We start from the raw sequence: 27,754 nt of genomic DNA on the forward strand, positions 1-27,754 counted from the left end.
CTAGGTTTTGATCTTTTTTCTTCTGTTATATGTATTAACAAGAAATTTACTTTTAACCTGTTGATTGACATTTGTTTTCATGGTGATATGTTTTAGAAAGTAATATTTCTTAAAAAGATGAATTATATTGCTAAATGAAGTAATGATGAATTTCCATGCATTACTGTTGTAATGTAATAATTTTAATATGTTGATGGATTTTGTTTACTGCTTTTCATAAAATTTTTCAGTTCTGTTCATTGAGACATTTTCCTTTAGTTTTCTGGCTTTTTTGTTTTTTTTGGTTGTTGTTGTTATTGTTGTTTTTTTGTTGCTCTGTTAGGGTATAATTTGGTTATCAAGATTATACTAGGATTTGTGGAAGTAATGTAATAAGTTAAGAAGCTCCTAACACGTTCTGCTCTCTGGAAAAGTTTATTCTAATAATCATCTCATTGTAGGTTTGTGTTATTTATCTCTTAGAGCCTTCAGAATGGACTTCCTATTTGGGGATGAACCTTAGGTTTCTTCTGAGGTTGTTGTTTTATTTAGCATTTATACTGCTTGTTAAATATATTTGTGTTCCCTATATATTCCCTGAGTATTATATTCTTCATTTCACCTCTGTTTCTTCTGTATTATCTGCTTTCCACTTTCTCTGGTTTTGTTTTGCTGCTGTATATCTGAGACATAGATATTTCAGTGTTAAGAGCATGGGGCCAGGCACAGTGGCTCATGCCTCTAATCCCAGCACTTTGGGAGGCTGAGGCGGGTGGATTGCGTGAGGTCAGGAGTTCAAGACCAGCCTGACGACCTTTGTGAAACCCCTTCTCTACTAAAATCAAAAAATTAGCGGGGCGTGGTGGCTCAGGCCTATAATCACAGCTAATTGGGAGTCTGAGGAAGGAGAATCGCTTGAACCCAGGAGGCAAAGGTTTCAGTGAGCTGAGATAGTGCCATTGCACTCCAGCCTATGCAAAAAGATCAAAACTCTGTCAAAAAAAAAAAAAAAGCTTGAGCTCTGGAAACTTCCTCTCAGTTTGTTGTACTAGATTGCTTAGTAATTGGTCTGCCTTTTACTAGACATGCTGTTCTCTGTACCTCAGTGTCCTCATCCATAACATAGCAATATAAAAGTGCCCATTTTATAGCGTGACATGAGAATTAAATGAAGTAATACACATGAAAGACTTAGAACACACAAACCCTCAATGCATATCAGCTACCACTGTTATTACCACTTTCTCGAAATGGAAGTTAAGTTAATTTATTTTCACTCTTGTGTTTCATAAATTTAACCAATGTTACAAGTTTTCCTCCGAGTATGATTTTAAGCTATGTTCCACTGTTTTGGATATGTACTTCTTTTGTTTTTATTTATTTTCAAATAGTATGTGACTATTATTTTGATTTCCTCTTTAATCCAAGCCTGCATTTAAAGAGTGTCCTCAGGTTCCTTTCAATCTTGAGATGAATAAATAACTTACAGACCACTTTTTATGTCCTTTTGTGAATTTAATTGCATTATGATCAATGAATGTGACCTACATGGTTTCTGCTTTGGGACATATGTTATCCATTGCATTCAAAAACTACCATTTGAGCCAGGCGAGTTGGCTCAGGCCTTTAATCCCTGCAGTTTGGGAAGCTTAGGCAGTGGAGTTTGAGACCGGTCTGGGAAACATGGCAAAACCCTGTCTCTACAAAAAATACAAAAATTAGCTGCATATGGTGGCATGCACCTGTAATCCCAGCCACTTAGGAGGCTGAGACAGGAGATTCCATGTCTCAAAAACAAACAAACAAACAAAAAACAAAACAAAACCTACTATGTGTTTAACTCATGATTCTATAAATCAGTAGTTTGAGTATGCCTCAGCCAGGCTCACGCATGCATCTGAGTCAACTTCTAAGTTAACACTGCATAAAATAGAACTCACGCATCCTTGTCAACTGCACCAGCTGGGTCCTGGTGTGGGGTGGGGCCTTCAACTGGGAACTCTGCCCCACTTGGTCTTATTCTCCAGCAGGTCACATGCTCACGAAGTCATAGCAGTCACAAAGGCCCAAGAGACTGAACAGAGGTGTGCATTCTGTCAGATAAAACAAGTCACAATGCCAGCTTTCAAGGGATGGGGAATAGACTTCTGCTCTTGAAGAAATAAGGTGCTACAATGTCACATTGTCAAGAGTGAAGGATTTGGTCACTTCTGCAATCTCCCTCAGAAAATAATTCTTGAGCTGTCATATGTAGTCTATATTTTGTTCTTCATCTTAGTTTCTCAGTGCTTTTTAATGCGTGTTTGAAAACTATATTAGATTCCTCAGGCTGCTGTAAGAAAGTACCAGAAACTGGGTGGCTTCAAACAACAGAGATTAATTCTCTCACAATTCTGGAGAATAGAAATCTGAAATCAAGGTGTCAGCAGGGCCATGCTCTCCCTAAAAGCTCTAGAGAAGAATTCTTCCCTGTCTCTTCCTAGCCTCAGTTTCCAGCAATCTTTGGCATCCCCTGGCTTGTATCACTCCAGTTTTTGCCTCCATCTTAACATGGCATTTTTCCCTCTGGGTGTGTCAGTGTCCAAAGTTTCTTCTGTTTTTTAGGACAGATATCATTACATTAAGGTCCACCCTAAGCTAATGTGGTCTCATCTTAACTTGATTATATCTGCAAAGATCCTATTGGTCAATAAAGTCATGTTCATAGGTACTGGGTGTCAGGACTTGAACATATTTTTGGGATGGGAGGGCACACGATTCAAACACGATTTTGTTGTTTTCACAACAAAAGCCATGCATTTTTTTCTGGTCTTTGTGATATAAAAATTACAGATACATGAATATTTACAGCATTTTGTATTTAAAAAACTTTGTAACTTTTTATTTTATGTCAATGTCTCTGTCACTTTTGGAAAGCAAATGATGTTCTTCTTCCTATTGCGTTCATCCTCCTCCAAGGCCATTCACTAGTCCTTATTTAAAAAAAAATCAAAACCTCAGTTTCCATGATCAATCTGCAACCCCATCCCTGAAGTTTATGCATCCTTCCCTCTAGTATCCCAACTCCAGCAATACCTTGTTCTGAGGGAAACTTCAATTCATAAACCCATGAATTTCTATGACTTTATCACACACCTCATGTTCACGTTTTTTTCTCCATACCCAATCCATAGTGCATTTTAACCACAACCTTTTATATATCCTGAGTTCTCATTCCATTATCTCTCTTGCTTTTGTGGCAAAACTCTTATCCTTATGAAATGCAAATTTTTATCACAAAGTTGTTGGGCATGGTGGCTCATGCCTTAATCCCAGCACTTCTGGAGGCTGAGTTGGGTGGATCTCCTGAGATCAGGAGTTCGAGAATATCCTGGCCAACATGGTGAAATCCCATCTCTACCAAAAATACAAAAATTAGCGGGGCATGGTGGTGGGCACCTGTAACCCCAGCTCCTCAGGAGGCTGAGACAGGAGAATCGCTTGAACCCAGGAGGCAGAGCTTGCAGTGAGCCGAGATCGCATCATTGCACTCCAGCGTGGGCAACAAGAGCAAAACTCTGTCTCAAAAAATCAAAATAAAAAACAACAGCAAGAAAATGTATCAAAAACTTACCTGAGCAGTGGCTGGAGAAAAAAATACACAATTGTGCTACCTGGTCTTCCTCTAAATTTCAGGCCACAGACAATGAGCCAGTGCTCACTGCTTCCAGGCAATCTCCCTTCTAGCTCATGACCTTGCTTCTCCTTTCACTGAGAAAATAAAATCAATCAGGAAAAATATTCCACCTTCTACCATGAAATCTAGCAAATTTCTTGCACTGAATCCCCATATGCCTTCATGTCACCATGGCTGGGCTGTGCCTCCTTCTAACTGTAATCCCCTCAGCTTGTGCCCAAGATCCTATCTCTTCTTGCCTAGTCAGGTACTCTGTTCCTGCTGCTGCCCCTTCAATTCTCCAGCATCAAGAGCATCACTCTCTTTCACTGCATTTCCATCAACTTAGGAACTTGGTTAACATCTCCAGTATTGGTAGGCATGGAATGGTATTTGATTCCATTAGCCTTCCTAGCTACCCTCCCTCCTTTCACTGCTGTTCTTGACCACAAGTTGTCAAGAGAGACTGCCTCAGTTTCTCTCCTCCAATTCTTTTAAAATTCACTCCATTCATGCTTCCCACAACCTCCGCATCATCTTATCTGGCACACACATTTCCCCATAGCTGCTCTAGTTAAGATTACATCGCCAAATCCAGCTGTCAGTTTTCAGAGTCTCTCATCTTACTTCACCTACCAATAGCATATGACACCACTTGTATCATTAGTGTGGATGATTGTCTTCATTAGTATAATGCAGCATTGTCTCAATTAGTATAATTATATTAATATGCATTAATATAAATTCTATTAATATTATTCACTATAAAGCCATGTGGGAGGTTATGATTCTACTACCACTCATACAGTTTCTGTTTTCCTGGTGTTTCTAAATGCTTTTTGGTACATTATATATAGTTATTATTTCTCCAAGTTTTCAGTGCTTCAAGTATGCTCTATAATGTATGGAGTCTACTTTTTCCAGATTCCACCTTCCTGGATCCCCCCATCTTTATCCTTCCTTGAGGGCTTATTACCATCTTGGCTTGATTACTGTCTGGTTCAGTCTCCTGGGACTTCCTTTCGCTGTGATCCAGCAAAAAATCCAGGTTCGAATTTCCCACTCCCTAGATGCTAAGTCTTCCTCTTTCTTAAATTATTACCTCATTTGCTGCAGCACATAATCAAGTAACAGCATGAGGGTTACTTCTCCTAAGAGTACATAAAGAGTACATAGGAAGTACATTTTCTGAATCCCAGTATTTTTCCATTTAGGCAATTAATAGTTTGCATAACTATTACTGGGTCTAAGTTGACAATCATTTTATTTCAGAATTTTAAACAAAAGTATGAATTGATGGGCAGAATAATGGATGCATATTGCTGAATGTGCAAATTAGTGAGCTGGAAGATTAGGCAAGGGATTATTCCAGAGAGTAATGCAAGAAGATGGCACATTAGTATATATGATGGTTATATGATGGATATAAGGAGACATGAAAAAAGGGAACCAACATATGGATAATAAGAGTATCACAAAGGTAGCGAATATACAATAATGGGGAGGAAAACCTCAAAAGAAAAAATAAAATAAAATATCCCAGAGCTGGAGGAGAGATTTGAGATTCTTATTGAAATTTCCTGCTGAGTGCTTAACAGGAAGAAGCAAAAACCTCACCAAATTAAATTATGGTAAAATTTCAGCTGATAAAGAAAAAAATCCTAAATGCCTCAAGAAAAAAGTAAAACCCAAATATTACCTATTAGAGGTTGAAGAATTAATTTGGTATCATAGTATTCATCAGTAATAAAAACTAAAAGAGAGAGAGATAATGTTTCAAAGGTATGAAAAACTGTAACTTGTGTCTAAGTATCATATGCCCAGGCAAGCCAACATTTGCTGTGAGGGAAGAATGAAGACATAAGACAAAAGGACGCAATGAACTTACCAACTTCAGACTGTCTGAAAAAACTTCTTAAGAATACTGTCCAGAAAAATAAACAAATTCAAGTTAGAGGAAGATGTACAGTATGTACAACAAGCAAGAATACACAGTAAATCTTAAGGTTAAATCTAAATAACTGTTATATGTGAGGAAAAAAGAAAATTTAGTGTTAAGATTCTAGAAGACATAAATATGGGAGATGAGAGGGGAAGAAAGGAAGAAAGCTTATTAAAAATAATTTTCTGGGCCAGGCCTGGTGGCTCACATCTGTAATCGCAGCACTTTCTGAGGAGAAGGTGGGCGGATCACGGGGTCAGGAGATTGAGACCATCCTGGCTAACACGGTGAAACCCTGCCTCTACTAAAAATACAAAAAAATTAGCCGGGCATGGTGGCGGGCGCCTGTAGTCCCAGCTACTCGGGAGGCTGAGGCAGGAGAATGGCGTGAACCTGGGAGGTGGAGCTTGCAGTGAGTTGAGATGGCGCCACTGCACTCCAGCCTGGGTAACAGAGCAAGACTCAGTCTCAAAAAAAAAAAAATTAAATAAATAAATAAAGCAAATTCTATAGAGAGGAAAATGACAAATTTACCATTATAGACTTTATTTCTTTTTCTTTTTCTTTATTCCTTTTTTTTTTTTTTTTTGAGACAGAGTCTCGCTCTGTCGCCGAGGCTGGAGTGCAGTGGCATGATCTCGGCTCACTGAAACCTCCGCCTCCTGGGTTCACGCGATTCTCTTGTCTCAGCCTCCCAAGTAGCTGAGACTACATGTGCTTGCCAACATGCCTGGCTAATTTTTGTACTTTGAGTAGAGACAGGGTTTCACCATCCTGGCCAGGGTAGTCTTGAAATCCTCACTGCATGGTCTACCTGCTTCAGCCTCCCAAAGTACTGGGATTACAGGCTTGAGCCACCACGCCCAGCCTGGGTGCCTTTTTGACATGAACTTCTCAATCATTGACAGATGCATAATGAAAAAATCTAAGTAAGCACAAATAAGCACGTAGGAAATTTAAATAGAAACAATTAACAACTCTGGTGAAAATATAAATGTATGCATATCCCTCTGATAGAGAACACACATTGTTTTCCAATAGACACAGATGTCACAAAAATTAACCTTGTATTAGGTCAAAAATAAAAATGTTCCTGAACTCGTTTTTTAAAATTCAAGTATGTCAAATTAAATCAAGTAATCCTTCAACTTAGAGCAATATATAAGAACATCAAACATGTAAACATCAAAAGACAGAGATAAACCAAAAGAATGGCACTGTCCCTTTATGTGCCCTAAGTTGCAATGTCAAGCTATAGTTGGATATTATTCAACCATTTCCTGCCCATTGCCTAGAGGTGGGGGTCTTCACTTCCCTGTCTATTCTAGGACTGGAACTGCCTCACGACCCCTACAGCTTGAGGATGAGTGGAAAACGGAATGCCAGCCAGATATTCCAAGCAGAGCCTCTGCCAGCAGGACCAGGTGACCATTCCTAGGACTGAGATTGTTCTCACCCATTATCAAGGCTTTCCTCCAGGCTAAAACTGTGGGTCTCTAATGGAATTCTTATTCAATTTTCTTACCCCATTAGGGTACCGAAAATTTTCTTTAATAGAAATCTTAAATTTTTAAAATTTTATTATTATTATACTTTAAGTTGTAGGGTACATGTGCACAACGTGCAGGTTTGTTACATATGTATACATGTGCCATGTTGGTGTGCTGCACGCATTTAGCATTAAGTATATCTCCTAATGCTATCCCTCCCCCTTCCCCCCACCCCAGAATATACCCTGCTGTGTTATGGTCCCCTTCCTGTGTCCATGTGTTCTCATTGTTCAATTCCCATCTATGAGTGAGAACATTTGTTGTTTGGTTTTTTGTCCTTGCTATAGTTTGCTGAGAATGATGGTTTACAGCTTCATCCATGCCCCTAAAAAGGGACATGAACTCATCATTTATTATGGCTGCATTGTATTCCATGGTGCATATGTGCCACATTTTCTTAATCCAGTCTATCGTTGTTGGACATTTGGGTTGGTTCCAAGTCTTTGCCATTGTGAATACTGCCGCAATTAACATACGTGTGCATGTGTCTTTATAGCAGCATGATTCATAATACTTTGGGTATATACCCAGTAATGGAATTGCTGGGTCAAATGGTATTTCTAGTTCTAGATCCCTGAGAAATCGCCACACTGACTTCCACAATGGTTGAACTAGTTTACAGTCCCACCAACAGTGTAAAAGTGTTCCTATTTCTCCACATCCTCTCCAGCACCTGTTGTTTCCTGACTTTTTAATGATCTTAAATCTTAAATGCAATAACATAAAGTAAAATAAAGCCTAAGTCCCAACAAGGGGAAATTTTCAAAAACAATCTGAAAACTTCCCGCGTTTTCTTGTTATGTTGTAACGAGTACTCCTGTAATTCCCCTATTAAGGATTCAGACAATGGTGGTTAATTCATTCTGCTTCTTCTGAGACTAGGAAACAAATTACAGGGTATGTTATATTGCAAGTGTAGATTATGCAGTCTTCATCAACAGAAACAAAACATGATGGGGGGCGGGGATGGAAATATTTAAGTGAATTTTAATTGAAAACTTTCGTGGTTTTAACATTAAAAGACATGCCTATAAAATAAGAACCTATAAAAGTCTTCACTAAAATGGTAAAGTGCTCATTTCCAAGTAGTAAAATATTGAAACTTTTTCTTTTCATCGTTGATAGTGATTTATTTAACATTTCAATAGTTTATCGTTATTATGATTGTCATTATTTTAGACGAATGCACGGAAGTCAAAGGACTTCCAAATGCACGGAAGTCAAAGGCTACCTTCACCCTGGTAGCCTTGCGAATGTCCACTGCTGCGCGCGGGGCTTTCTGGGGATTGTAGTCCATAGGCCTCCTTGTGCATGCGCCATGGTACCAGACGCTAGCTGCGGGCGACATTGTTTGGGATGCTGGGGTGAGTCCCGCGTGGACCGCACCCCTCTCGGAAGCGTAGCCAGGAATAGGGCTGCAGGATGTGCAGCTGTGACCCGTCCCTGTGGACTGAAGTAGGAGGAGTGGAAGAGGGGACTGGTGACCAATGATAAGGCCTCGTGGGTGGGGTAGGCTGGGGAAGTTCAGCGGCCCCTACCTAGCCGGGGTGGGATGGGAAGCGCGTGGGCTCGGTTTGGGGAGCAGCCCTGGGTTTGACAAAACGTGCATCTTCACGTTTCGTGACAGCAACTTGCGCTGCGCCACCTTGGGTCGAGGCTTAGGGTCCAGTCTTGGAATGTGCATCTGTGGATGAGGGCAGAGGGGCGCTGGCTCAGAGTTTGGGAGTAATGGCTGGGGCTGTGCCTCCCTGAATGGGATGAGGGATTTGCTTAAGCAGCTTTTCTCTGGAGATAGAGGATGGGTTGGGCTATTCTCGCTCAGTTTGGCGCGTGCGATTCTGGCTCAGCACCCCTAGGTTCTTGGATGGGGAGTTGTCTTGGGTCTGAACTCTGGATTTTAGCAGCTCTGACTCCATTGGGGCATTTCTGACTTCAGGGCAGAGGTTCCGGCTTCTGGCAATAAGGAAACAACTCAGACTGTAATAACTCAGGAGTTTAATATCACCGCATACATTTTGAAAAGAACGGTCCCAGGCCTGGCGCGGTGCCTCCCTCCTGTAATCCCAGCACTTTGGGTGGATCACGAGGTCAAGAGATCGAGACCATCCTGGCTAACACGGTGAAACCCTGTCTCTACTAAAAAAAAAAAATTACAAAAAATTTGCCGGGCGTGGTGGCAGGCGCCTGTAGTCCCAGCTACTCCGGAGGCTGAGGTTGGAGAACGGTGTGAACCCGGGAGGCGGAGCTTGCAGTGAGCTGAGATCGCGTGACTGCACTCCAGCCTGGGCAACAGAGTGAGACTCTGTCTCAAAAAAAAAAAAAAAAAAAAAGAAAAGAAAAGAAAAGAACGTCCCCAAATTATTAACTCCATTCTCACCTCACATGCTGTGAGCCAGGGAGTACAGAATTTGAGTATTATAAAGCACATGAGCAAATGTAAGTGTTAAATTACACTCAACGAATTTGAAATTTGAATGCTCTCTGTATATTTGATAAAGTTAGAGATTTAGTGTTAATTATTTTAGGTGTAATAGCAGCTTTTATTACATTTCTGATCGTGTTTCTGAACAATTGCAGTTCCAGATTCAGCTGCACTTTTCCTCTAGGTCTTCATTCGCTGAAGAGGTTGATATGGGCATCTGGTCTCATTCGTGATGTGTTCCTCAGATCAGAGTAGTTGTCAGGTTGAGGGATGAGAAAGACATTTGTGTGAGAAAGCTGTGTGGACTTTGGCAGATAGGGAAAAAAACAAGAGTCCTGAGGTGCCATGTGTCCCATGCTTTTGGCTCACCACATTTTCCACCCTGCTGTCTGCCCTGAAAGGCCGCCATTGCCTTCTGGCCTTGCTTGTCTTTGGCCAATGGGAAGTCTCAACAGGAAAGTTTGGAGAGAGGAAGAAGTGTGAGTTGGAGGATCTTGTCCCCGAGTTCTCTCTCTGCAGGATTGTCACAGATTAGCTGCCCTTCTAAACAACAGGTCATGGTTTTGGTGGTCCTGGCCACACAGTCCTCTCAGTTCCAGGCTCCAGGGACTGCTCCCTCCCCTTACCTCTTAAGGCCCAGGTAGTATAATGGCACCTCCCTGTCACTTCCCAGAATAGAGCCTTATCCACTCTGATTTCCTTACCCCCAGCCAACACCATTGTAAGCCGTCTGTTTATTAAACTCCCCTCAAATTTGAATGTGCCATCTGGTTCCTGCCATGGCCCATAGTTCACACAGGCAGGGAGTGTCTGAAGCCAGAAATTCAGGAAACCAAACCCTCAACCATATATGTGTGACTGCATGTGTGGAGATGTGTGCTTGAAAATAAACCTGTCCCATTATTGCCTCTTAAGTGAGAACAGGTACTGGAAGTAGAGGTTGAGTTTATGTCTTTGCACGTGTATCTAATATATAATATCCAAGCCAATTCTATTTGTGCGTTTGTTAATATTAAGAAACATTGATTGAGTGCTTCTTAAATGATAAGATCCTTAGCAAGTACAGTGGAAAAAGACTACGGCTTGTTTTTTTTTTTTTTTTTTTTTTTTTTTAGGATTTGTAGTTTTTTGACAGGGGAAAGGAGGAGTGTTTCCTCGGTAGGTCTTAACTATTGCAAAATGATTTAATTCATGCTGTATTAATGACTTGAACATTCCTTATTTTGGCCTTTGTTGGAGCCCAAAATAAGAAGTGATTAATGATGTCTCTTAAAGGTAGTAAAGGAGAGAAAAAGAGTCCAAGGATTTACCATAAAGACATTTCATATTCTATTAACCTGATTCTATAACCCTGTGAGCTGCAATTCAAAGAGTAGCCAACAGACCGGTGCCAATAAATGATATTAGTCTGTGACCAGATAATTTGAGAACTTGATTGTAGATGTTTAAAATTTTGTCTTATTGATTAACATAATAATAACAATTGGGCTTTAATTTGCAGACCTTCTTAATTTCCTTTTTCCAGTAATTTCTTTTTAGTGTATCTTACCAAAATATCAGTCTGTGACAGACTGAAAGTAACAGTAATAATAATAAAAAAACTAGTCCTTTATCACAGATAGTGTGAGAAGCACTATCTTAGAAGGCAGAAACCTGGTTTTTGGCTTTTATTTTTTAATCTTTGGAGTTTCCACAGTGCTTAAAGTGCCAATTTTATACAGTAAGTTTCTCCACAAAGGCGAAAGGCAATTGTGTTTACAGGGTTTATCTGATGGAATCCCAATAAAAAATAAACAGAACACTCAAATGGGGTAATTTGAGAAGAGCTTAATAAAAGGACAATCTATAAAGTTTTAGGCAGGCTGTGGTAATCAACAAAGGATATGGCAATATTTCAGAGCTGGTGATAGCAGGGTAACTTACTGCCTTTTGGACTGAAGGGCTAAGGGAGGAAGCAGTCGCTAAAACCTGAAGAAATATTTATTGGATGACAGCTGCCTGATGGTGGCCATGACCTTTGGTCAATGGATATGGAACATAGCCATTCCACAGCAACCTGTAGGGAAAAATTTGGGGGAATAAATATTCTGACTTCACTCTTGTCCCTTCCCTGGATCTCTTGCTGGCTTTCCCCATTGGCTAAACCCAACTGGAAGCTAATTGGCAAGGGAATCCACTGATATAAGCAGAACAGGAAGGGGCTTTAGTGTATATGAAGTGGCAAGCTTAGAAGGTCTGTCTATCTACTTTGCTACGTGCAGTCTGAGAGCATGTATAGTTCAGTATACGATGAGCATTTCCAGAGCAGAGGATGTGTCTTATATGTCATAGGTGTGTCATCAATATTTGCAAAAGCAAGGGATAGAATGGGTGCTGGAGAGATAGTTTAGGAAGCCAAGAGTCAAGGTGTAGATGTTTAAAAATTTGTATTATTGATTAGCATAATAATAAAAATTGGGATTTAATTTGTATATCTTGGCTAATCGCAAGTTCTTTAGACCACATGCCTGGCCATACAAGATCAAGTCTTGCATGTGAAAGTGGAAATAGCAGAAGGCCCCTGTCATCCTAAGATTGCTCTCTTTTTTTTTTTCTTTTTTTTTTTTTTTGAGACAATGTCTGTCTCTTTTGCCCAGGCTGGAGTGCAGTGGTGCAAGCACAGCTCACTGCAGCTTCTGCCTCCCAGGTTCAAGTGATTGTCCTGCCTCAGCCTCCTGAGTAGCTGGGATTACAGGTGCCCGCCACCGAGCCCAGCTAATTTTGTATTTTTAGTAGAGACAGGGTTTCACCATGTTGGCCAGGCTGGTTTCGAACTCCTGGCCTCAAGTGATCCACCCATCTCGGGTTCCCAAATTGCTGGGGATTACAGGCGTGAGCCACTCTGCCTAGCCCTGAGATTGCTCCCTTATTCAGCAATTCTGGATCCTTTTTTCCAGCGTAATTCAGATGTAGATTATGTCAGTTCATTCACAAGTCTGAGAAAAGGAAAAGAATGTGCAGGTTTTGACCCAAAAGCTTGAGGAGAGAGATAGGAGTTACACAGTGGTCTGAGATTGAGGGACTGCGGACAAATCTAGGGAAGTCTTGAGGAGGTGGGAGTTCAGTCTGTTCAGAATGAGAAGAGATGATATCTAGGGAGAGAAAAAATTGTGAGAAATTTGTTCAGATAAGGAAGGAATCAATGTTCATTTATAACTTGTTGAATCCATGATCTCATGGATTCTTTCTTCTTTGCAGTTCTGCTTTTCCAGAATCCTGCCCTTTCCAAAAGGAAGACGGTATGATTAAGTTCCAGGTAAGTGAAAGGTTTCTTTGTCTTTAAATATACTGTTCATTCTGAGGAACCAGACACTTCTGTTTTCTGAAAGGAGGTCAGCATTTTTTGAGTGACTACTATGTATTAGGTACTTCATCTTGCTAAGAATGACTTTGTGAAGCAGGTGGTTTGACTCCCTTTATAGAAGTAAGAAACAAACTCACAGATTTCAAGATATCTACTTTGGTGCTCCTCTAAGTGTGGTTCATGTGCCAGTACCAGTCCATGAACTGCTTATCACTGCCCCATGAGGGAAAAAGAATCAAGAGTAAGTTCAGAAACTTTTATAGCAATTTGGTGTTGCCGCAGCATCCGAGTGCATGGGCAGCATATACATGACCATACTCTAAATGTCACTGGTCTTGTTCAATAAGTAACAAGATTTGAATGGGTATGTATTAGTCAGAGTTCAACCAGCAAGGCAGAACCACTAAGAGATATATATTAAGCGATTTATCATAAGTAATTGACTTATATGATTACGGGGTCTAACTAGGCAAGTCCAAAATCCACATGGCAGTCCCTCAGGAAGGATGGCCAGGACTCTTAGACACAGACTGAAGCCGCTGTCTATGGGTGGAATTTCTCCACCTCCCAGGGAAGCCTCCGCTCTGCTCATAAGACCTTTCAGTTTTTTGAATCAGACATACTCAGATTAGTTAGAATAATCTCCCTTAAAGTAAACTGATTATGGACTTTAATCACATCTACAATTTATCTTCATAGCAATACTTAGATTTGTGTTTGATTCAATAACTGAGGACTGTAGCTTAGCCAAGTTGTCACATTAAAAACACCATCACAGTGTGGAGGAAGGATTTTCTTTTAATCATAAAAAAATTAATTATGAAAGTACACAAAAAGAACAAATGGTATTATGAATCTCCACTTGCAGTACCCATCATGCAGTTTCAATGGTTAACTTTTTGCCAAAGAGATTTGCTTAATCTCTTTTTCATTTTTTTCTTTCCCAGAGTATTTTAAGAGGCATGTTATTTTACACTGTATTGGTTTTTCTCTGAGCACATCACTTTTTTATAGTACTTTATTTTATATGCAACTAAAATGAATGAGCTCACACTTTTATCCTTCTGCCTGGAAACCATCTTGCCCAAGTCCAGGATTCATTAGGTACATTTTCTATCTTCTAAATTAGAGCAACAGTTTACCAAATGTTCACCAGTACATCCAGGTCACCATTTTTCCAGCCTCCTATAACAGTGTCGTCAATGGTTATGGCCTGGAACTAAAGCCGATGCCATGAATATTTGGTAGCACTCTGCTGGTTTTGGTTAGCTTGGGTGTGCCCTCATAGTGAAGACAGAGGGACAAGAGAGCAAGTGAACGCGTGAGATCTGTCAAGGCCCAGGTTAGAACTGGCACATTCTCACTTCTGCTTCATTTTGGTAGCCAGAGTAAGTTACATTGCCAAGTCAAAACTAAAGGGGTAAGAAAACACACTCTGGTCCTTTAGTGGGATTAGTGAGCATGGAAGAGGATATTTCTAAACAGCAATCTAATTTACCACATCCTCTATGTATTTTAGTATGTATTTCTTAAAAATTGACTAATGAGATAATCAATAATTATTTGGGATTATCTAATACCCAGACAATAACCAAATTTCCCTGATTATCTCAAAAAATTTTTTAACAGTTGATTTGTTCAAATGGGATCTTACCAAGGTCTATACTATCATATAGTTGGCTGTTGTATCTCATAATCTCTTTTAATCTAGAGAAATCTGCCCCTGTACTTTATTCTCTCCTGCTATTGCCTTGTTGTAGAAACCAAGTTTGGTGTCCTGTGTTCTTTCCCACATTTGGAATACATTTGTTTGCTTCCTTTTCTTATCTTTCAATGTGTTATCTATCCACAGTATTTTTTGTAAGTGGAAGCACCAGATGCTTGAAGAGATTCAGGTTCAAGGTTTTACAAGAATACTTCATGGATGGTTATACAAGAATACTTCAGACAGGAAAAGATTTATAGGTTTTTGCAAGTGTTTATTCGTTGAAAAATTTGGTTTCTTAATATTTTGGGGCTCTCCTTGTATCTGCATCCTATGACAATAGCTGCCTAGGCTTCCTACAAGGCATCCATCCAGCTACAAGGGTGGTGGAGAAATGAGTGTTTTGTTTTCCCAGGCTCTATAGTTGAGGCAGAGAAGGGAGAATGGGGCGTAGGCTGGGTGAACCTCTATCCCTAACCCCTTCTCCCTACATTTGAACACCCCAAGTAGACTTCAGGGTATCTGTATTTCCTGAATGATTAACTCCAATTCAATTTTGTTGCCTCCCACAGAAGAAGGTATACAGTACTGTTACTGAGAGAGTGATGCTATTAGGACAACGGTGCTGACTCCCCTAGATTTTGTTTTTAATCATTGTCAGATTTTAGTAATTGGACAATTGTTAGGAACATATTCTTTGTGAAGTCCTTTGTAACTGCTTACAACTTTCGTTTGAAAGCTCTGCGTTATTTAGAGATGCAGAGTCTGTTGAGAGAACATATCTGTAAATACTTAACTCTGAGCAGTGTGATATATGCAGCGATAGAAATATTTTATGTAAAAATTGGTTCTTGATTAGGAGATGGTTATTAATATCAGATTATTCCCCACATCCTTTTATTTTGAGAAATTTCAATTTATCAGGAAAATGAAAGAATAGCTTAATGTGTAATCTTCACCTAGATTCACCAATTGTTGACAATCACCCACAAACATATGCATAATATACGTATATACACACATATCTGTATTTTATTTTGATGACCCAGTTGGGGATAAATTGCAGGCATTATTATAATTCATCCCTAAGTATTTCAGCTTGTATCTCCTAAGAGTAAGAGCATGTTCCTACATTTCCACATTATTGCTAATGTACTCAAGAAATTTCACATTGATACCACTATTTTTTAATACCTAGTTGATATCCAAGTGTTCTTAATTATCCTAATAATCTCCCTTTTCTCTATTGTGTTTTTTGAATCTAGGAGCCAGGCTTTTAGTTACCCTGTCTTCTTAGTTCCTTTTAACATGATAAGAATAGATTAATCTGCCATGAAAAAGTGAAAATACCAAATCTTGGTGTGTGATGAGAAATGAAATCATGGAACAGAACTAGACTTGTGTATTGGCACAACAACTTAGTATAGATTTATCTGTGCCTATTTCCTGGGCCTTATTTTATAATTTGATTAATGTTGTCCTTTGGGAATCCCTGATCCAATAGGATTAATGTCCTTATGAGAGAGCCTCAACAGAGCTTGCTCTCATTCTCCCTCTGCCATGTAAGGACACAGTGAGACGACAGCTGTCTACAAGCCAAGAGAAGAAACCTGAGTGAAACCTATCTTGGTGGTACTTGATCTTAGACTTTCCAAACTCCAGAACAGTAAGAAGTTAGTTTATTTTGTTTAACCTAATCAGACTGTGGTATTTTATTAAGGCAGCCCAAACAGACTAGGACCAGTCATTTGTGTGGATGATTGACGTGGCATGCGGTTGATGTTTTAGGAAAGGGTGACATTCAAGGACATGGCTATTGTCTTCACTAAGGAAGAGCTGGCTCTATTGGATAAAACCCAGGTAAACCTGTACCAAGACGTGATGATGGAAAACTTCAGGAACCTCATCTCACTGGGTGAGTAACTGAGCATCAGACCACTGGACCTGTGTCCTGAAATCGTCATTTCATACCAGATAGAAAACTCCAGTTAGATCACAAAAAGAAACTTTGACCACTGGAAAGAAAACTCCTAAGAGATGCATGTGCAGGTTAGAACCCTGCAGTTAATGAGTTTTTACAGATCAATGTGAGGAACTGGCCCCTTGCGATGGTTTTCTGAGGGAGCTCTCCCCAAATCTCATTCCCCTGGCCTGTGGGCATTCAATGCAGTTAGTAAGCACTCCCTTCCCTAATCACACATTTAGGCTCTCATTCTTTCCTCATATTTCTCAGAATGAGACATAAAATTCACACATCACCAAGAGCCTTGACCTATGGTTTGCTTCTGCAGAAAAATCAATGTTTATCCACTGTTTCGGATAAGCCAGTGTTAAAGGAACCAAGGGAGAACATTGGTTTGGTTGGCAGTTACAATAGCCAACACTTACTTGTATGTACTAAGTGTAATCTAAGTGTTGGTTTATTTGATTACTTTTTGATAAATATCTAACCTCGTTTTCATTTCTCAGAGGTTCATATACAGTTATGTGTTACCTAAGTATAGTTTATGAGATAGAGATATGGTTTGGCTATATCCCTACCCAAGTCTCATCTTGAATTGTAGCTCCCATAATTCCCACATGTTGTAGGAGGGGCCTGGTAGGAGGTAACTGAATCATGGGGCAGGAGTCTTTCTTGTGCTGTTCTTATGAGAGTGAATAAGTCTCATGAGATTTGATGGTTTTATAAATTGGTGTTCTCCTGCACAGGCTTTCTCTTTGCCTGCTGCCATGTAGGATGTCTCTTTGCTCTTCCTTCACCTTCTGCCATGATTGTGAGGCCTCCACAGCCACATGGAACTATGAGTCAATTAAACCTCTTTCCTTTATAAATTACCCAGTCTTGGGTATGTCTTTATTAGCAACATGAGAATGGACTAATACAGATAGTTACTGCTATTATCCCTCTTTTATGGACGTATTACTCTGTTTTCACACTGCTGATAAAGACATACCCAAGACTGGGCAATTTACAAAAGATAGACATGTTTTGGGACTTACAGTTCCACATCCCTGGGAAGGCCTCATAGTCATGGTGGAAGGTGAAAGGCACGTCTCACATGGTGGTAGACAAGAGAAGAGAGCTTATGCAGGGTAACCGCCCCCCCCCCTTTTTTTTTTTGAAAGAGTCTGGCTCTGTAGCCAGGCTGCAGTACAGTGGTGTTATCTTGAATCTCTGCAACCTCCAACTACCAAGTTCAGGCAATTCTCCTGCCTTAGCCAACACAGTATCTTGGAATACAGGCATGCGCCACCATGCCCAGCTAATTTTTGTATTTTTTAGTAGAGACGGGGTTTCACCATGTTGGCAAGGATTGTCTCAATCCCTTGACCTCCTGATCAACCCACTTTGGTCTCCCAAAGTGCTGGGATTACAGGTGTGAGACACTGCGCCCATTCAGAATCTCCCTTTTAAAAACCATCAGATCTCATGGGACTCATTCAGTATCATGAGAATAACACAGGAAAGACCCGCCCCCATAATTCAATCGCCTCCTACCGGGTTCCTCCCATGACACATGGGAATTGTGGGAGTTACAATTCAAGATGAGATTTGAGTGGGGACACAGCCGAACCATATTATCCCACCCCAGCCCCTCCCAAATCTTATGCCCTTACATTTCAAAACCAATCATGCCTCCCAACAGTCCCACAAAGTCTTAACTCATTTCAGCATTAACTCAAAAGTCCACAGTCCAGTGTCTCATCTGAGAAAAGCCAAGTCTTTTCCATCTATGAGCCTGTAAAATAAAAAAACAATGTATTTACTTCCTAGACACAGTGCAGGTACAGGCATTGTGTAAATGCAGCTGTTCCAAATGGGAGAAATTGGCCAAAACAAAGGGGCTACAGGCCCCATGCAAGTCTGAAATCCAATAGGGCAGTCAAATCTTAAAGCTCAATAGTGATCTCCTTTGACTCCATGTCTTGCATCCTGGTCACGCTGATATAAGAGATAGGTTTCCATGGTCTTGGGCAGCTCCATCCCTGTGGCTCTGCAGAGTATAGTCTCCCTTCCGGCTGCTTTTGTGGGCTGGTGTTGAGTGTTTGTGGTTTTTCCAGGCACACGGTGCAAGCTGTCGGATCTAGCATTCTGTGGTCTGAAGGACAGTGGCCCTCGTCTCACAGCTCCACTAGGTGGTGCCCTGGTAGGGACTCTGTGTGGGGGCTGTGACATGTGGGAATTATGGGACATGACACCTGGGAATTATGGGAGTTACAATTCAAGAAGAGATTTGGGTGGGGACACAGCCAAACCATATCAATGGATGAAACAACTGAGTCACAGAATTAATAAGTTGCCCATGATCACACAGCTTATAAGAAGAACTAGGATTTGAGCCCTCCTAATCTTGCCCTAGGTCCTGTGTTTTTAATAAATAACCTCGTGAAACGAAAGTGTAATCTGTAAACACAGGACCTTCTACATAAATCTGCATATCCCTGCAGTTGTTTCTCAGACTGCAGGATAAAACCCTCTTGGTGAGTCCTGAAATCAAATTACTGTGTCATAACTAGCAATTTTTAAAAAGGAAAATAGATTAATAGAACAGAAAACAAAAGAATTTATCAAAGTGCATTGCACATCATATGTAAGTATCAGCTGATAAAACTTCTGTTTTAGTGAGCAGTCTGTGTTGATGTTCGTGCCTATTCCTACTGAATCACAGTGCTGATTTTATTGTGGGTTACAATCAGAACAATTGGGAAACCACTGCTTAAAGCCCATTTGGGGCAGCTCATGGTCTCCCTTTCCCTGATACTATCTTATAAACTAAAGTCACTTTCAATAAAACAACCCAGAAAGGACCTTAAACCAGAAGCAGTATCCAGTGGGACTTGACCATGATATTCATGCCATTTTGAAACCCATCATAGGGTCCCAAAAATATGATCGTCCTCTTCTGCCTCAGCCCCCTGTTTGTTATACCACAGTCTTGCTGCCCTGGGTGCCAGGCCATTGACAGTGCCACAGTATCTGTTCCCCATTCTCATAGTCATGGCTGTTTGAGATTCTGCAATAACTTAAAAGGTCAGAACTTAAGGAAATGGATTATAGGATCTGAGTGGTCTCTATCTTTTCATGAAGACAAAGAACGTCGGGGAACATAAAAAGGCTGTCTCTTAAAGCTTGTCTCAGAGGTTTACATATGCATCCCAGCACAATGCCAGGACCATGTTTCACAGTGTTTATCCCTATTTCAATCAACATTGCCTTTTTATCCCCATCCCCTTAAGGCTCACCATGTACAGTTGTGCAGGTTGTACACAAACATACATGATAGTCCTCCATATGACAGTGATGTGAAGGAAGGGAAGCCATCAGGAGATAGGACTTGCTTGTTTCTGAAACCTCTTGTGACACTTTGTGTCCCTTCCTCTGCCCAACATATAAAAAACACTCCATCAATATGTATTATTTCTATACACACATATACTACATAAAATGGGAGCCTTTCCCATACCTTTTGTAGCAAGATTATTAAAGTCTTTTTATTGACTACTCTTATAGAGGGGAGGTGAATTTCTTCCTTCATAAATTTTTCCTAAGATTTCCTTTTATTCTTTTTTGCTGTGTGGGGGTTGAAAGGTCTTGCTCTGTCACCCAGGCTGGAATACAGTGGCACAATCTTGGATCACTGCAGCCTCTGCGTCCCAGGATTAAGCAATCCTCCAACCTCAGATTTCCAAGTAGCTGGGATCATAGGCAAAACCGAGCCAATTTTTAATTTTTTTGTAGAGATGGGCTCTCACCATACTGCCCAGCCTGGTCTTGATCTCCTGAGCTTGAGTGATCCTCCCACCTCAGCCTCTGAAAGTGTTGCTATGACAAGCATAAGCCACTGCACCTGGCCAAGATTTCTCCTAATTTCCCTACAATACTTGATTTCTAATTAGCAGCTCAGGTTAGAATTACTGTGGCTCTAACTGTTTCACATGTCAGTAGAAGCCAGGGACAACTTCCCACCCCATCATATTTCATTTTCTCAAAACCTCTGGACAGGTGATTCACAAATTCTCTTTCTTCTCATGAGAGACGGGATTAAAAACAACATTTTGAATCTTCAGGAAAAGGGGTTAAATTACCTTTCTCAAGAAGTGCTTCATTGCTGGCAGATTTGGAAACAAAGGATCCAGGATTTAAGTGTGAGTCAGGATTATATCATGAACCTTAAAGAACAGTGTTCCCCACATTTAGAAGATGTTTCCCTCTGTGAAGAGTGGGCAGGCATGTCTCTTCAGATTTCTGAAAACGGAAACTATGTAGTAAATGCCATTATCAAAAATCAAGACATCACAGCACGGCAAAGCCTGACACACGTTCTTACCCCAGAATCTTGGAGGAAAGCCAACATAATGACCGAGCCCCAGAAATCTCAGGGAAGATATAAGGGAATTTACGTGGAAGAGAAATTGTACAGACGTGCTCGGCATGATGACAGCCTCAATTGGACCTCACGTGATCATCATGAGTCCCAAGAACGTAAAGGGGAGGACCCTGGTAGACACCACAACTGTGGGAAAAACTTGAGTATGAAATCAACAGTTGAACAACATCATGCGGCCCATGTTTTACCACAGCCTTTCACATGTAATAACTGTGAGGTGACCTTTGCAGATGATACAGATCCTCGTGTCCATCACAGCACTCACCTAGGAGAAAAATCTTATAAATGTGACCAGCATGGAAAGAACTTAAGTCAGAGCCAATATCTTATCGTTCATTGTAAAACCCACTCAGGAGAGACTCCCTATGAATTCTACGAATGGCCCATAGGCTGCTAACAGAGCTCAGACCTTCCCAGATGTCAGAAATTCCCCTCAGGAGACAATCCCTACAAATGTAAAGAATGTGGCAAGGGCTTCAGGTGCAACTCTTCCCTTCACAGCCATCATCGAGTCCACACAGGTGAGATGCCCTACAAATGCGACGTATGTGGGAAAGCGTTTGGATTTAGGTCACTTCTTTGTATTCATCAGCGAGTACACACAGGGAAAAAGCCTTACAAATTGTGAAGAGTGTGGGAAGGGCTTTGAACAGAGCTCCAAACTTCTTATCCATAAGACAGTCCACACTGGAGAGAAGCCTTACAAATCCAGTGAGTGTGTCAAGTGCTTTAGTTCAAGCTCCGTTCTTCAACTCCACTGGAGGTTTCACACAGGGGAGAAACCTTATAGGTGTGGTGAGTATGGAAAGGGCTTCAGCCAAAGTACACAGCTTCACATTCACCAGAGAGTCCACACAGGGGAGAAACCGTACAAATGCAATGTGTGTGGAAAGGATTTTGCTTATAGCTCTGTTCTTCCCACTGATCAGAGAGTTCACACTGGAGAAAAACCATATAAATGTGAAGTGTGTGGAAAGTGCTTTAGTTACAGTTCATATTTTCACTTCCATCAAAGTGACCACACCAGAGAGAAACCATATAAATGTGATGAGTGTGGTAAAGGCTTCAGCTGGAATTCAGATCTTCATGTTCAGCTCAGAGTCCACACAGGACAGAGGCCCTATAAGTGTAAGGCATCTGGTAAGGGCTTCAGTCGTAATTCGCACCTCCTTGCCCAATAGAGAGTGCATATAGATGAGACACATTACACACATTGTGAGCATGGCAAAGACCTTCTGACTCATCAAAGACTACATGAGCAGAGAGAAACATTATAAACGTAGTAAGCCAGGGTTAAATTAGGAAAACAGAAGTCACACTGTATTCCAGATAATAGAAGCTTACTCAGCCTGTGGGAGGGCTGGGGGAGCAAAAGACAGGGACACTGCCATCGATAATGTCAGCCCACAGCACTGGAGTGTGCCAGGCAAGGCTTGTGGATTTCAAGAACTTCTGTATGCTACAATGGCAAAGTAGGTTACTCCTGACAAATGGGTGGTTTGTGGTAGTGTTTGTAGTTAGAGGTCAAATTTCCATTAAAGGGTGTGTCCAGAAAGAAAATTATAATTGGGATGATTATGATAAGGTCTTCAGTTTAGCCAAAGTCCTTAGTTTTTTTTAGTCCCCAACAGAACAATACTCTCTGTATGAAGAACCTTCCAAAGTGTGCTCAGAAATGAAACCGGTGCTCTTACTATGAAAGAATATTAGTACTCAGGTTTTCCATGAGATTCTCTGCACAGGCGAGAAGCTCTACAAAAGTGGCATTTGAAGGGTGTGGCAAAGGCAGTGCTGTGTTTATCACACTGGTTCCATTTCCTTGCAAATAATAAGACTCTATTTCTCAGTAACTCTTGCAGTTAAGAGTGTGCCCATGTTTGAGTTCTAGCCAATGGAATGTGAGCAAAAGTGATAAAAACCACTTTCAGGTCTAGCCATTATAAACAAACTCAGGCTTCTCTATCCCTGCCAAGGTGACCTTGGAGGCTGCTTATTCCAGACTGGGTCGATAGAAGGTCGCTATCTGATCTGTGTTGGATTTCTTTTTAGAATAAGAAATAAAAATTCATTGTGTCTCACCACTGAGATTTTTGGTGGTTTATTTGTTACTGCAGCATTGCCTAGGCCATCCTGACTAGCATGGAGGGATTTCATAGCAATATGCTTCATTGTCATACAGAATGTCAAACATATTGTTATAGCAATATGTTTCATTGTCCACATACAGAAGCAACATTGTAATTCAGAGTTCAAAGCTTTTAAGTCTTTATGGCTTGATGTGGCAGTGCAACCATCTAAAATGGTATGAATGGGACTTCTCCAGTGATAACCTTCATTCTTTAGTGTGTACACCAAAGAGAAATGTTCAAGATGATATAACTGTGGTAAAACTTTACTGAAAAGTACAACCCGCAGATGTAAGAAATCTCATACAATAAAGAAACTCCGTAGTATGGGAGCTGAATAAATTTGTCAGCTCACACCTTAAATGCGATTAAAAATTAACTAGAATAGGTGTTCTGTGGTTAGTCTTAATAAAATTAATTGAATAAAACTAACATTTACTAAAGTGAGCAATAACATGTAAAAAACCAACAGTGTTCATTGCAGACTGATGCAGTCTTCTCAGCAGACTTGTATAATAATGGGTTTTTAAAGGATGCTCTTTCTGTCAACTTCCTCCCAAAATTGTCATTTAATGGGAGATAATAGATGAATTCGAGAGGAGATCTCTTTGCTTTTTTTTTTTTTTTGGAAACAGGGTGTTGCTCTGTCACCCAGGTGGCTGGAGTGCAGTGGCCTGATCATGGCTCGCTGCTATAGCCTTGAAATCTTGGGCTCCAGTGATCCTCGTGCCTCAGCCTCCTGAGTAGCTGGGACTACAGGCATATACCACCATCTTCAGCTAATGTTTTCTTTAAAAAATTTACTTGTAGAGATGGGGTCTTGCTTTGTTTCCCAGGTTAGTCTCATTCTGGTTTGAATTGATCCTCCTACCTCAGCTTCACAAAGTGCAGGGATTACAAGTGTGGGCCACTGCACTCAGCCCACAATGTCTTTTATTTTTTTTCAAAAACAATCTCCTTTTTTGTTTTAATTGACTTATAGGTTTCTTCATTTGGATCATGGTTTATTCCTAGTTTTTCCTTCATTACATTTTCCTGCCAGTTATAGTTTGTAAATAGAATAGCCATTCAAGTGCAAATAAAACCATCCCTGAAGCGTCATTTTCTTACTGATAAGGTGGATAAGAGTGAAGTATTTTAAAAATTCTGTGTCAGTAGAAATGAGGAAATGAGTGTTCTTACATAAATTGGTGGGGAAAAAAACAGGTACAAAGTTGCTGGAGAGGATCTTGTCTATATGTATCAGATGTACAATTTGCATTGTCTTTGAGCCAATGATCCTGCTTCTCAGAATGTATTTTTAGGATGAAATTACATGAGTGGAAAAATATGGTTTCAGAAAGAAATATATTCTAAGAATTTTGCAATGAGAAGACTGTAAACAACCTGAAGCTTCATGTATAAGAGATTAAGTAAATTAAGGCATCCCATATAATGGAATAACATGGCTCCTTCAACAATGATCTAGATCTATAAAAATGTCCACATATTATTGTCCACGTCCACCACATACTCCAGTCTTCCTACTTGCAAACAGTAGGTTAGAGAAAAAATCTGGGATACACATTTTCCCAGGAAGCTTTTGGGGTTTACAAGGGGTGCAACAATCCCTCATGACAGAATCAGCCCTCAGTCTTGGTGGAGGTGTCCCAGGCAATCCTCCAGTTTGGTCAGGAGCAGCCCTTGCATATCACATTAAGGTTTTTAAATAAATGATGCTAACAGGATTGTCTCCCTACTTCATAACATTGTTTGCTTTTCCTCTTGTAACAAAGTAGCATGGAAAAAGCAGAAATTAGTCTAGCTCCCAATCAGTGGTAGCCAAACTCATTTACAAATGTAGATTCAGAGATCCTAAATAAATATGAGCATGTCAAATCCAATGATTTGATAAAAGCATAACAGACTCTGCTTATGTATAATTTATCCTAAATATGCTTATCAGCTTCTGCCTCATAACCCACACAAGAACTGAGTAGCTCTAAATACAAATTTATTTAGCTCATGATGTGTGAGCTGGCAAGTTCAGTTGGCCTTAGCTGGGCAGTTCTGTTGTGGAACATGCTAGATTATCTTAACTGGGCTTTGTACATGCATCTGCATTCAGCTGATGGCTCATCTGGGCCTGGCTGTTTTATGATGGTCATAGATGAGACAACGAAGTTCTCTCTGTCATCATGGTTTCTCATCCTCCAGAAGACCAATCTAGTGTTGGTCCTATAGTGCCTGGGTTTCAAGAGCAAAAGCTGTTATCTCTTAAGACCTCATCAGAGAACAGGCTCAATGATACTTCCACCACATTCTAAGATTAAAGCAAGTCACAACACTGGCCCAGATTCATGCAGTGGGATTAAGACAAGATAAAAAATGTTGAGACGTAATCGTTGGAAGGAAAAAGAAGGTACTATTTTTATGTTAGAGAATAATGTTATTTACTTATAAAATTCAAATCTGCCTGTAAAATTTGACCAATTGAAGTCTGTTTTAAAATGATCAGGTCAAAAAATTGGTTTCACACAAAATTGGCACATGAAAATTCATAGCATTACTATGTAAGAGTCTTTTATAAAATGTATCCAAAATGTTTCAATCACAATAACAATTGTGTGCAAAGACCAGAATTGTACAAAGGTAATTCTGGGAGTTCCCTTTGGGATGCCTAGATGAGGAGCTCTCTGGAGCCTCAGACTCTCACATTCCTCAGTGGGAAGGGCTTTACATGAGCTCAACTTCCCAGCGGCTTTCTCTTTCTGATGGGAGGTGTTAGAACCTGGCTTTCTCATGCACGTTCTGTGAAGCTCTGACAACTAAAGCCAGATTGTCTGCTTTGGTCAATCTGTCAGATCAATTAGTCATTTGATCTGACAACTAAAGCCAGATTGTCTGCTTTAGTTAAGTATTCCAGATTACCTGCATAGTCAATTTGTTTCCTCACCAACATGGATGCCTTCACAATTGCTCTTTAAGAAGGATGAAAAGATAGGGGTGAGGTGTGGTCTATCTCCTGCTTCACCCAGGCCCTGGTGCTTCTTCAAGTGGTGTGAGAAATTATGGTCCTGTGCGTTCTCTTCCAGACCCGTGGCTTATATGTTTTCCCTATAAAACTTAGTCCTAATCCCAGCATTTTGGGAGGCCAAGGTGGGTGAATCATGAGATCAGGAGTTTGAGACCAGCCTGGCCAACATAGTGAAACCCCGTGTCTACTAAAAATACAAAAAATTAGCTGGGCATAGTGGCAGGCAGGCACCTGTAATCCCAGCTACTCAGGAGGCTGAGGCTTGAGCCCAGGAGGTAGAGGTTGCAATGAACCGAGATCGCAACATTGCACTCCAGCCCAGGTGGCAGTGAGAGACTCTGTCTCCAAAAAAAAAAAAAAAAAAAAGAAGTCCCTTATGTGTGATGATAAAATTTGATGAAGAGCAACATTGGTGGACTTACACTACCAGAGATCAACATTTATTATAAATGTTCTATAATTAATACAGTGTAGTATTAGCTCAGGAGAGAAAAAATAGATCAATGGAAAAGAATAAGGAGTACAAAAACAGATCCACATGTATAGAGTGAGTCAGTTTATCAGCCTTGAAATATGTTGGAGAAATAATAGTCATTTTAATAACTGATGCTGGGTTCACTGGCTACTTAACACTAGTTCTTCATACAATTGCAGGCAATAAATACAGACAGCATGCAGCTGGCAGACTGGGATCAGTGGCTATGCCTCCACTAGAATGCCCATAGAAGCACATAGTAACAGCTACCAAAGGTGTCTGATCTGTCTTGTCTTTTTTTTAACTCATTTTGTTTAGGTATAATTTACATAAAGTGCAGACTTTAACTACATTTATTTTAACAAATGTACATATCCTTGTAAATAATGTCCATTCAACATGTTAAACATTTTCTTTGCCCCCAAATTTCCCTTTTGCCCCTTTCCCTTCATTTCTTTCCAAAAAAGGATATAATCACTGTTTTGCTTTCTATCACCATATGTTGGTTTTGCCTATTCTTGAACTTTATATAAATGAAATCATACTGTAATATACTGTTGTATTTGGCTTTTTTTTCATTCAACATGGTTTTCTAAATTAGTAATTTATAATAAAGATTATTGCATATTTTATTATTGTTTATAAATTGTGTTCTAAAAGCATTCTATGTTAGTAAAATTTATAGTAAACTTCTATAATGTACATACTTTTCTTTCTGGAGAGCCATTTATTAAATATTTATTAGTATACCACTCACAGAGGAGATGTAAACCCAGAATTGGGCTTTTCCCTCTGAAGTCAACTGGCTTTGAATTAGAATATAACATTAGTTATTATTCTTCACTCCCCACTCATTCTCTGTATCTACTTCCCCTATTTTTTTCTTTTATTTTTCTGCAGACACTATGGTTACTTAAGTGTCTACTTCTCTTTTTCTGCATGTGTTTCAGTGGAGACACTGGTCACCTTTGTTCCCCACTGTCTTTTCAAAGGTGCATGTTAGGGAACAAAAATATAGTGTCTCCCTCTAGAGCAGTAGATTTGTTTATGGCCCACTCTAGTGAAGGCAGTGTCTCCCTCTAGGGTGAAGGACAGTGGTTTTTTTCCCACGGGCTACCATAAAAGATTCAGGTTTCCTAAGCTTAGGGTTCT

The 27,754-nt window shown here is 40.2% G+C and overlaps 1 protein-coding gene across 7 annotated transcripts in view; it reads left to right on the top strand.

Moving 5' to 3' along the window:
* The first annotated feature begins 8,424 nt into the window (after positions 1-8,424).
* Positions 8,425-27,754, top strand: part of LOC112130163 (zinc finger protein 806-like) — a 32,238-nt gene continuing 12,908 nt past the window's right edge. For 2 of the 7 annotated variants that reach the window (XR_010136719.1, XR_010136717.1), the window contains exons 1-2: positions 8,425-8,490; positions 16,385-16,511. Coding sequence is in view for 4 of the 7 variants with exons in the window: in XM_063714833.1 (XP_063570903.1) it covers positions 20,534-21,382 (849 nt within the window). In the remaining 3 variants the exon portion in view is untranslated. Of the gene's footprint in view, positions 8,491-12,790; positions 12,844-16,384; positions 16,512-20,336; positions 23,235-27,754 lie in introns of those variants that run through there. The other 5 variants (XM_063714835.1, XM_063714836.1, XR_010136718.1 and 2 more) reach the window with 4 other exon arrangements.

Source organism: Pongo abelii, chromosome 14 (assembly GCF_028885655.2).
Source record: "Pongo abelii isolate AG06213 chromosome 14, NHGRI_mPonAbe1-v2.0_pri, whole genome shotgun sequence".
NCBI classification, from domain to species: Eukaryota; Metazoa; Chordata; class Mammalia; order Primates; family Hominidae; genus Pongo; species Pongo abelii.